This window comes from Sciurus carolinensis, chromosome 10, assembly GCF_902686445.1.
Source record: "Sciurus carolinensis chromosome 10, mSciCar1.2, whole genome shotgun sequence".
Classification (NCBI taxonomy): Eukaryota; Metazoa; Chordata; class Mammalia; order Rodentia; family Sciuridae; genus Sciurus; species Sciurus carolinensis.
The window spans coordinates 134,699,040-134,711,200 of NC_062222.1; the positions used below are offsets into that span (position 1 = coordinate 134,699,040).

Genomic DNA, 12,161 nt, shown 5'->3' on the forward strand with positions numbered 1-12,161 from the left:
TCACCAAGAATCAGCAACTTAAATTTGACCACAGCCCGTCAGGAAGACGCCACGCAGGCCTGGGTCATAGCCTGCAGAATGGCTGGGGACTTTGTTCTCCTCTCTGAATCTCGGCGTGGCTGCCTACCCAGCTCCTGCCCCTCCAAGCTCCTGGGTCTACTCCACATTCGAACCAAAGAAAGAAGAAAGCTGATCGTGACATCCACGAAGGAAATCAGCAGGAGTCTGGTGTAAGCGGTGGATGCAGACATCGCGCCATCACAGTCTCCGTCCTCTGGAACCAGGGGTGCCCGCGAAGGAGCCCAGGATCTGGAGGCGGAAGACCCAACCTGTGCCCCTCCCCCACTCACAAGCAGGACCAGTACCTGGGCAGCCACTCCAGGCCCTGGAACCTCAGCTTCCCACCTAACGTAACAACAAGTCTTAATTCATAATGGGGTGACAAAGAGGGACTGGACAAGGCACAAGGAATATTTTTTTGTGTGGATAATCGAGTCCATAAAAAAAAGGCCCCAATAGGAGAATTTGAAGACTCTTTCATAGAAGAATCTGCTTGTAACTGCCCTTCAGTCTTTTTTAATTCCCGCCGTGTTGGGGACTGAACCCGGCCTCGTGCATGCCAGGCAAGCACCCCACCTCCATACTCTACCCCAGCCCATAATTCTGAAGCCAACTGCTTAGAGAGCAGCACCCACACACCTACCCCAAGAAACACCAGCAACCGACCTTTAAAACTAAAAATCCACAGATTTTAGGAAAACATGGTCTTTACAGCCTTGCCTCCCACAAATATATATCAAAAGGAACAGAAAAAAAAAATAGTGTTCAAAAAAAATCTAACAGCAAAGAGGATTTTGAATGTTCCCGGCACAAAGGAATGGCAAATATTTGAGGTGATGGACATACCAGGTACCTGATCTGACCACTGTACACTGCACCCCATAACTGTGAATCATCATTACATCAATTAAAAATTTTAAATAGATTTTTTAAAAACAAAGCAAACTTTACCCAGGGGGAAAATTATTGGCCAACAGTCGCCAAACAAGGAAACATACCACAGGCCTTAAAAACTGTCCGCTGGTAAAGGGTAATTCTACCACGGTGTGTTCTGTCTCCACTCTTCAGAGCCCAGCACTGATCAGAGGAGACTCAAGAAACCCTCGGAACTCCCCCAGCAGCCTTTTTTTGGAGGGTAGGGACAAGAGCGACTACAAGTGACAATCCAGGGGGTAAGACCAAGAGGAAACCTGCCCCGGCGCATCCTCTCTGAGGGCCCTGGCTTGCTGTTTTCCAAGAGTTGGCCCTAATTTGAGGAAACCAGTTCAAGCCCCCTGGAGGGGAATATACCCCGAACCATGTGGAATGGGTTCCAGCACAAGTCACCTACAAAATCTCAGAGGAGAGAGAGCAGAACCCAGGTCAGTTCCCCAGAAAGGCCCAGCAGCCCAGCCAGGTCTCCTCCTAGCCCCAGCTGCCCCCTCCTCGATTTACAGACACTTTACCGAGAGGTGTTTCTCCTTCTCACTGTGACTTGAGAGGGAGACAAGCAGAAGGCGCTGGGGAGAAACGGTGTCAGTCATCTGCCATCGCCTGACCCGGGCCTGCTGCAGCCCCCGTGCTCCTGAGGCAACAGAGACTGTGGTGATGGAGGCAGCCGATGCCCTCTGTGTCACAAGTCGGCCGCCATACCAAGGATCCACCTGGAAGTGCTGCGGGGTCTCCCAGGTGCTTCTGAAAACAGCCCCCACGTCAAGGAGGTGGACCCTCAGCGCCCACCCCATTAGGACTCCAGACCAGCCACGAGCCCAGGCCCAGGAGAGCTCAAGGCCCCTGCTCTGCCAGCGCGGCTGCAATTGTGACCCAGACACCTCCTGACAATGACATTTCTGCATCTGCAGGCCTGGAGGCTGGTCTTGGCGCATTTCAGTGTGTGACTATTGCTCTCACCCATTTTGATAGATATCGTTTCCCCCTTTTTTATTAGAGCATTATAGCTACGAACGGCAGCTGGGTTCATCCTGACAAAATCACCCACGGTAGAATCTGGCCACCGCCTTCCCCCACTGCACCCCCCACTCCATGGATCCTCCCCTTGCTGGTCCACTGATCAGGACTTGATTGGCGCCTTCCACACATGAAGGGGAGATTCCCTGTGACGTGTTTGCATATGCACATAACATTGATATATTAAGTTCATGCTGCATTTCCTCCCTTTCCAGTCCCTCCCACCTCCCGAGCTCCTTCTCCACCGATCCTTTACCAGCAAATGTCATGATGTCAGTCTTCTCCGTGGGTGCGTATCTGCACATGTCTTCTTGGTCCATTCGTCCATTGACAGGCACCTAGTCTGGTGCATCATAGGCGCTGAAGTGGCTGCCTTGCTCTAGTTTGCTGACTTTAGTTCTTTTGGATAAATGCCGAGGAATGGGGTAGCTGGATCATATGGTGGTTCTATTCCTAGTCTTTTGGGGAATCTCCACAGCGCTTTCCGGCGTGGCTGAACTAGTCTGCAGGCCCACCAACAACCTATACATGGGCCTTTCCCCACATCCTCATCAGCATTTATTATTTGTTTTCTTGGTAATGGCCATTCTGACTGGAGGGAGATCAAATCTTAGTGATTGCCAGAGATGTTGAACATTTTCTTTTCACGTACTTGTTGGCCATTTGTGTTTCTTCTTTAAAGAAATGTCCGTTTAGTTCTCTAGCCCATCTGTTGATTGGGTTGTGTGTTTTTGGATTTGGTTTTGGTTTGGTTTTTTTGGTGTCCACTTTTTGAGTGCTTTGCATATTCTGGATATTAATCGGAGGAGCAGCTGCTGAGATTTCTCCCATTCTTCGGTCTTCTCGCTCTTCACTGTTTCCTTTGCTGGGCAGAAGTTTTTAATGTGATGGCACCCCACGTACTGAGTCTCGGTTTTACTTCCTGAGCCTCAGGGGTCTTGCTGAGGACGACGGTGCTGCACCTACACACTGGAGTGTTGACCCCATTTCTTCCAGCAGTTGCAAAGCTTCTGGTCTAATTCCCAGATCTGATCCACTTCAATTTGACTTCGGTGCAGGGCGAGAGAGAGGGATCTACTCTCATTCTTCTACATAAAATTTCCAGTTTTCCCAGCACCCTTTGTTAGAAAGGCTGTCTTTTCTTCGACATTTATTTTGGGCACTTTTGTCAAGTGTCTGAGGCTCTACGTCTGGCTTTGTCTCCGAGTCTTCTCTTCTACTCCATTGGTCTTCATCTCCATTTTGATGCCAACACCATGCTGTGTTTGCTACTCTAGCCCCGGGGCATAATGTGAGGGGGCAGGTGATGCCTCCGGTGTGGCTCTTCTTGCTCAGGACTGCTTTTGACACATAACTAAGATTTAGAGTTTGCTCTCTCTGTGGTAAACTGCATATCCAGTGTTCTCAAATTGTCAGCATTTAGTGAATATTGATGGTATATCTGTTGCCTGTCAAAGATGCCAGGTGATGGAGATGGCACCTGCCCAGGGAGGCTCACGGTTAGTGGGCAACAGGGGCAATGCTTGACCTCAGTCACCTGTGACTTGCTGGAGTCCAGGCTCATTGGCAACGTGGTGGAGCAAAACCCTAGAGGGAGGCAGGCTTGAGCAAGTCAAGTGACCTCTCTGGGCTTCAATTTTCTCACCCAGGGATATGGCAGTCAAGTACTGCCTGACTCAGTTATTCTGAAGATTTTATTGGAAACATTCCTAACACAATAAACAGACAGTCCCCAACTTACCATGGTTTGACTTTGTGATGTAGGGAAATGATATGCACTCAGTAGAAACTGTACTTGGAATTTTGATCTTTTCCTGAGCCAGCAGGATGCAATGTGGCATTCCCTCCAATGCCTAACCGAGCTAACGCAGGGGTTCTGAGCACATTTGAGGTGGGCTACACCAAGCCACCGTACTTGGTAGTTTGGGTGTGTTAGATACATTTTTGACTCAGGCTGTCTTCAGTTTATGGGGGGTTATTGGAACGTAACCCCTTCGTTAAGTCAAGGACACCTGGACTCAGTAACAGCCAGTTGCATTATACGTATCAAGTTTACACATGTAGTTCTCTATTTCTGATGGATCGCAGCTCGATTCAGAGGCATCCAGAGAGCTGAGGGGATGATGGATCTCTCGCTAGGCTGAGCCAGGTCAGAGAGAGGGCTTGCATACCTTGGCGCTTCAGTACCAGGGGCTGTCTAACCGCAGCACCTGCTCCTGGGGCCACTCAGCAGGGCAGGCTGGCTCACGGAGAGGGCAGTCCCTGCCGAGGGGTGGCCCTGCAGCCTGCCTGGGGAGGAGGCTGGGCCTGGCCTGCGCAGGGGGCTCATTCCAGTCCCTCCTCCCACACTGCAGGGGGCATCCCGTTCATCCTGACCGGCGAGCTCTTCCAGCAGTCGCAGCGGCCGGCGGCCTTCATCCTGGCAGGCACTGTCAACTGGCTGTCCAACTTTGCTGTGGGGCTGCTCTTCCCATTCATTCAGGTACGGTTACAGGTGGCTCTGGCATGGAGCGAGTTCGATTCTGCAGCCTGTGGGGTGGCGGTGGTTGGCAGGGCAGAGGTGGATCTCTCTCTATCCCAGGGAAGAAGCTGCTTGCCTGAAATTTCCATCTCCCTCCTGTCCCTCTCCAGCTGGCCCTAGAGGCTGCGGTGGCCTGGGAAGGAGAGACTACCCACTGCTGAGGGCGTGCGAGGGGACCTAGATTGAGTCTCAAGCCCTCCCCTGACCTGGCATGTTTGCAGTGCGCTTGTCCCTGGGTGGACAGATCGGGCGTGATAACAGCTGCGCAGGTTGCAGCCCTGCCAGGCATTTGACATCTTCGTTACCGTCAGCAGAAACAGCTAATGGGCCACTGTTCCAAGGGTGTCAGTGATTGGCAGGAAAATGCCCGTATAATTAGAAATGAGGTATAAGTCCTCCTAGGCAGGTGCAGAATCTACACACCACTCGTTTATTAATGCAACCTGTATCTACTGAGCCCTGCTGCGTGCCAAGCACTGGTTCAGCCCTTGGGGATCGAGTGGGAACAAGCTGTGTTGTAAGTCCTGAGCCGAACAGGAGGCAAGGGAGTCTGTAGTGCCACTTGAGATGGGTTGGTCTAGGAAGGTCTCTCCATTGTCATTGAAGTGACAATGGAGCAGAGATGTTGAGTACAATGAGGGAGCAGAGCAGTGTGGAGGGACAAAGTCCCGGCTAGATAAACAGACATGCAAAGGCCCCCAGGTGGCCTGTGTATGGAATGGCAGAGGCTGAGATGGCGGGAAAAGCAAGAGCAAGGAAGATGACAGAGGTAGAAAATGAGCGTGGAGCGTGACCTGGGAAAAAGACACAAGATGAGGACTCCGCAGGGTTGACACAGAGCAAGGGCCCGCGGCATTTGCTTAAAGAGGGCAAAGTTCCCCGGCTCCACTGTCCACCAGGACTCCCTGCTGCCCAAGACACCAGGTGCCGTGGCCTGAGAAGGTGAGACTCCACGGGAATCCTCAGAGAGAACCCGCCGTTCCTTCTCAGGGGCCACTTCGACCCGTTTCCACCAACGCTTGCAGAGCCTGTGCTCGGTCTGCCTGTTGATTTGCTAGTGCCAGGCCCAGCACGGCCCAGCCCCTGCTGCCAGCAGGTGAACCGCAGGTCAGCACCCCAGCTCTCCACGCCACCCTGCCCCAGAGCCCAGGAGCTGCTCCTCCCTCCAGTTCCCTGTGCATGGCTCTGTGCCCACATCACCCCTGCGCCCGGCCTGCACACAAGACAGCTGAGGCCAGGGTGTAGGCGAGGTCAGCCCGGCCCCATGGGGGGCACGGAGCCCAGTCCCCCCCGTCCACCGCTCCTGCTGGCCTGAGCACGTCTGCACTCCCACAGCAGAAGGTCGACACGCCACGCAGCTTTCGAAGCCTCTCTGCACTTCAGCCACCACCATGCACACGTGGCGTGGCGCCCTCCGTGGGCTGCGGCGTTGGAGAAGGAGCCACAGGAGCCCTCCCCTGGGCCTCCGCCCAGCGGCCCTTGGACACAACGGATGTGTCCTCTCAAAGGCAGCAGAGCCAGGGGTCAGAAGCGCCGTTTCTCACTGTGGAGAAAATCGACTTCGAGTCAGCCCTCTCTCAACACGGGCTCTCCACCACCTTCCCTAATGAAGGAGATTCCAGAGCCCTCCACAGCTGACCGCTGTCATCTGAGCAACCTGGGGGGTGGGCAGAGCAAAAGGTCTTACAATATCTCCAGAACGGCCGCCTCGTTCTTGCCAGCACTGAGAGCCGCTGGTGACCAGCACTTAGGGGGCACTTGCTGTGTGCCCGTCATACCCGGCCTATCAGTGCGAGGAGGTGATGCCCCCGCCGTCCATATGACAGACGAGGGGATGAGCAGAAGCATGTGGCAGCCTCCAGGGTCACCCTGGGAGAGGGCAGAGTGGGGCCTTATCCTGAGTCTCTCATCCTACCTACAAGACAAGGAAGAAGGAGCCCCAGGGCTGCCATGGCCGCCCCTCCTAAAACTCCCTCAGTGGGTAGTTTGTCCCAAAACATTATCATACACAGTCCTCCCTCTGCAGCTCTCACAGGAGCCCCTGCTGATTCTGAGTCCCTTGAATTCCTCAAATATGTCTGTGTGCATCCCCAGAGAGGCCGCCCGCTGAAGCTGGGTGGCCGACCCCCACAGCACACGGCTCCGGCCTGGCAGCAGAGCCGCCGCAGTTCCTCTGAGTAGGAGGGTGCTGCGCTGTCCTCGAGGTTGCTGGACGCCACGTGTCTGGGCTTCAGTTTTAGGCTCAGTTCCGTAAATGCTGACTACGCTGCTGGCTCAGCCTGCACAGCTGCATTACTTGCTGAGGCAGAGGCCAATGAGGGGACAGTGACCGTGACCTGAGCATTAACCACGTGCCATTTTAAGTGTGGCCACGTCACAGCATGGCCAGTCTCCGTCCTCTAAAAGCCTGGCCTTTTCCATCAGGTGCTTCTCAGCGCTTTCAAAGTTGCCCCAATTGGCAGAAGTGCTACTTGAGGGTTGGTTTTCTCCAGGGTTGGGGGCATCTGGATGTGTCTCAAGCTGGCAAGTCAGAAGTCCAGGAGCACAGAGTCCTGAAAAAGATCCAGGTCCCCTCCTCCTTCCTGTTCAAGACGAAATGTCAGAGGTCGGACGTGTTGTGTAAGTAAAAGCTTCCACACTTACAGAGGAGGCGGTACAAAGGAAGACAATGGACCATGCAGCTAGAGGAGGGCAAGATCCCCAAAACACAAATAATAAGGACAAAAACGAGGTGTTAGCAGAATGAAGGATGTCTGCCCAGTGACGAACTGCGCGGGCAAAGGCCCTGCGCGCAACGGAGCGGGGCAGTGATTCCTGACAGCTCACCCTGATCCAGGAGTAGCACCTGCAACATGAAGGAACTGCTGCAGGTGAGCAAGAAAAACAGGGTGCCACTCAAAATGTGGAGAAAAAGAAGGGTGTTCTCAGGAAGAGGCCCGACTGGTACCTGGAGGCAAGACAAGCCCTTGTAGCGATCAGAGAAAGGCTGACCATATCAGTGGCCTGCTCCTGGATATCTACCAGATCATCAAAAGCAGAAATCTGAATAGTAAGTGTTGACAAGAACACAAGAAAGGGAACTCCTCTGCACTGGAAAGTCAGTCACTTGATCAAATTAAGCATCCATCTGCTCCCTGGCCCCCAAATCCACCTCTGATTACATACCATGAGAAACTTCTGCAGAGGGCCATAAGATGGAATGTTCAGAATATTCACTAGCCCATCACTGTGGTGGCGGGGTCTGAGAGGTGGCCTGGGTGGCCGTCCCAGGGGACGGCATAAGTCAAGCACGGCAGGTGCACTCTGCAACGAGTCTCAGCAAGCAGAAGCCAAGAGTCTGGTACTCAGCCACAGCCTGCTGGATCCTGCATGGGAACCCTGTGCCAGAAGAGCAGAGGCAGAGTGAGCTGTAGCCCAGGTGGTATTGGTGAGAATTTAAACACACCCGTAGAGCAGGATTGTGGATTTTCATAAGATAGATAGACAGATGATAGATATATAGGTAGATGATAGATGATAGATAGATAATAGGTAGATTTTAGATAATAGATGGATTAGATAGATGATGGATAGATAGATGATAGATAGATGATAGAGGGATAGATAGATATATAGGTAGATGATAGATGATAGATGGATAGATAATAGGTGGATGATGATAGATAATAGATCAATTAGATAGATGATAGATGGATTAGGTAGATTAGGTAGATGATAGATAGATAGATAGATACATAATAGATGACAGATGGATAGATGGATAGATAGATACATAGATACATAGATAGGTAGGTAGATAGATAATAGGTAGATGATAGATGATAGATAATAGGTAGATAGATGATAGATGGATTAGATAGATGGATAGATGGATTAGAGATAGAGAGATAGTAGATGATGGATAGATAATAGATTAGATAGATGATAGATGGATAGATAATAGATTAGATAGATGATAGATAATAGGTAGATGATAGATGATAGATATTAGATAGATAATAGGTAGATGACAGATGATAGATAATAGATTCGATAGATAATAGACAGAGAGATAGATGATAGAGATAGAGAGATAGACAGATAGATAGATGATGGATAGATAGATGACAGATGGATAGATAGATACATAGATACATAGATAGGTAGGTAGATAGATAATAGGTAGATGATAGATGATAGATAATAGATAGGTAGATAGATGATAGATGGATTAGATAGGTAGGTAGGTAGATTAGATAGATGATAGATGGATTAGATAGATGGATAGATGGATTAGAGATAGACAGATAGTAGATGATGGATAGATAATAGATTAGATAGATGATAGATGGATAGATAATAGATTAGATAGATGATAGATAATAGGTAGATGATAGATGATAGATAATAGATTCGATAGATAATAGACAGAGAGATAGATGATAGAGATAGAGAGATAGACAGATAGATAGATAGATGATGGATAGATAGATGATGGACAGACAGATAGGAACACAGGAACAGCCCAAGCTTCACTGGCAGCTGGGGGTGAGCTGGAGGCGGCAGGTGTCCCAGTGTCCCCACCCTGTGCCTCGGAGCACTGTGGGAGCACCCGTGGGCCATCGGGCCGGGGACACCAGCGCTCCCTGGAGCACCTTGGCGTGCCAGGCTCCACTGGGATGGCTGCCTGCACTCCCTCATGGATCTGGACCTGGTCCTTAGGGTTCCCTCACTCTGCTCCTGTCCCAACGTGTCTGAGCCCTTCCCGGGGAGGCTGGAACAGAAGGCCGGTTGTCTAAGGGGAACAGTCCTGGGAAGCCCCTCCCTTCCGCCTCCTCCTGTTCTTCCTCTTTTCCCACACAGTTCTAGGGAATTCTAGTTATAATTGCTTTAACTCTGCTGTAGAAACTTAAAAGCAAAGAAATGAAACCACCATAATCACAGCTGTCCTTCCTCCCTTCCTCCCTTCCTCCCTTCCTCCCTTCCTCCCTCCCTCCCTTCCTCCCTCCCTCCCTTCCTCCCTCCCCTCCTCCCTTCCTCCCTTCTTTCCTTCCTTCCAAACATAATTATCTTGTATTTCCAAAACCTGGGATGACTTTTCCTTTTGTTTTCTCTCCTCGCCTGCACCGTGTCATGAACCTTCCTCATGCCTCTGGACACAGGGATCCCAAGAGGTGGGGCAGCCTGGGGGGTGGGGTCTGGGAGTTCAGGTGCAGCTGTGATGAAGCATCGTCAGCAGGGGTGGCCCTGCTGGTGTCCCCATGGAGACACCACCCAGCTGCTGCTGCGTTTGGTACCTTGTGAAATGTCAGTCACCCACCCTCCCGGGCAGGCAGTGGTGAAGTTTCCTTCCTGGAGGGGCCTTGTCAGGGGAGGGCCCCGCTCAGGCCTGCTGTGGGCAATGATGGACATGCAGAGAAACCCGGAGCCTACAGGTGTTCTTCCCATCCCCCACCGGCAGCCCCTGGCCCGGCCTGGGAGCAACTTCTACGCGCCCTGGGCACTGTATGGACGGTTTCCACTCTGCAGCCCGGCCGAGAGCATCTCAGCCAGTCAAGGCCACGGTGCCAGGAGCCAGCACTGCCTGAGCCTGGTGCTTGAGGCTTCTGCAGCAGCCACACTGCCTCACCGGTTCGGAGGCGGGGGCTCTGCAGTCAAGTCTGTAGGGTGGGCTCCCCTGGCCTCTCTCCCTGGACATGGGTGGCATCTTCTCCCTGTGCATATGTGAGTCCTGATCTCCTCCTTTATAATGACATGGGTCATACTGGTGAGGGCCACCCGATGGCCTCATTTTAGCCTAACTACCTTCTTAATAGTCTAACCACTCAGGGCTCCAGGTATGGATTTAGGGAGCAACTCCATCCATAACAGCCCCCTGCCCAGACATCTTTACTCTTATTTATTCCTAAATGTGTGGGTGGCCAAGGTTTCCCAGGACTCCAACAGAGCCCGCAAGGACCCTGGCTTCTTCCCCCAAATGAAGCGTCTGAGTGATACTGCTGTGGAAGAGGGCGGGAATCCAGCCCGCCTCGCCTGCTACTCATCAGCAGAGGCTTGGTTTCCTCATCTGAGGAGTGGGGAGATCCTCACTAAGGGAGAAAGGGGACCACAGTGGCCGTGAAGTTGAGCCCACCCCTCCCACCTCTGCACACACTGAGAAGCCCGTGGCAAGCCCCTGGCCTCCCCTGCCGAGGGCTTGCTCTGCCTGTGGCAGGAGCAGACAGAAGTACCCGGGTGGCTACAGCCAGTGATGCTGTGTGTGACGTGAGCTGTGTGCCGTGTCGCCCAGAATCCAGGAAGGAACAGTTGCCACAGCCGGCTGCCTCCCTGCTGCCAGTTTCCTGGGTCTGTCCTGCTGTAACAAAGTAACACAAGTGCAGGGGCTTAGAGCAACAGGAACTCCCTCAGTCTGGAGGCCAGAGGCCCAAAATGAAGGTGCCTGCAAGGTCGGTTCCTTCTGACGACTGTGCCATGCTGCTGACTTGGCTTCTGGTGGCTTTCGACAGTCTCTGACCTGTAGCTGCCTGACTGTGTTGTCTGCCTCCATTGTCACACGGTCTGACCCCTGTGTGTCTGAGTCTGTGTCTCCTTTAATAAGGACTTGAGTGATGGGAGCTAAGTACCCCTGCTCAAGTATGGCCTCATCTTAACTCGATTACATCTTCCAAGACCCTGTTCCCAAGCCACCCGTGTTCGCTGGTACCAGGGCTCAGCACGTTATGTGTCCTTTGAGGGGATGTGATTCAACCCCAGCACCTTCCCTCTCTAGGGTGACTGACTGGTCCTAGAAAGGTTGCCCAGAGCTATCAGGGAAAACCCCACATCCCAGAAAACCCCCGGTCCCAGGCATCCCGGGACAGCTGGTGGGTCCCATTCCCACCTCACGTTCTTCCCCCGCCCATACTTTCTAGATCACTCCTAGAAGCTCCTGCCACTCACGCCCCTGCCCGTGCCTCCGGGGGCCCAGCCTAAGCAGCAGCGGCGGCTGGGGCCTCCCAAGTGCTTGGTGTTAGTTACTGTGCTTGGTCCTTGTCCATGTTGTCCTAATCTGTCAGGCACCTTACTGGACACGGAGGGAGACACAGAATTAATTGCACAGATTTGGGGCCCAACAGCACAACCCTGAGTCCCAGCTGGGCCACTCAGCTGCTGGTGTTGGGCAGGCCATTCCCACGTTCCCTGGCTGGTTGCTCTCTGAGCTGCAGTTGCCATGTCTATAAGGCAAGAGCATTGTCCTCAATATTGCAGCAGACTTTCTATAAAACGGCCAGGCCTCCTCCTGCTGTGTCTGCCCAGGGACGTGCAGCTGTGGCTGCCGTCACTCTCCTTAGTACTCTCCTTAGTTGTTTCCTTCCTTATTGTCCTTGGGAAGAGGCGACAGAAGCAGCAAGACAGGAAAGCGCATTCCGGATGAGTGCTGGAAGCGTCTTGCCACCCCCTTACTAACGGGGCGCTCTGGGGTCAGCTGCCCTGAGCTTGTCTGTTCACTTGGTCGCCCCCGTATGACACCCTCTCCTCCTTCTCTCTCTGTACATCCTCCTTCCAGTGAAATGTTCTAGAATGTGAGATGGAGGCCTCTCTTTCTCTGTTCTCAGTCCTTGCTGTGGTCAGCATCCGGGTGGCTGGTGCCGTCCACTATGAACCCCACAGGCAG

At 52.6% G+C, this 12,161-nt stretch overlaps 1 protein-coding gene across 2 annotated transcripts in view; it reads left to right on the forward strand.

Annotated features, from left to right (window-relative positions):
• Positions 1-12,161, forward strand: part of Slc2a9 (solute carrier family 2 member 9) — a 163,199-nt gene that overhangs the window by 139,497 nt on the left and 11,541 nt on the right. For both annotated transcript variants that reach the window (XM_047567065.1, XM_047567064.1), the window contains one exon: positions 4,362-4,489. In XM_047567065.1, coding sequence (XP_047423021.1) covers positions 4,362-4,489 — 128 coding nt within the window. The remainder of the gene's footprint in view (positions 1-4,361; positions 4,490-12,161) is intronic.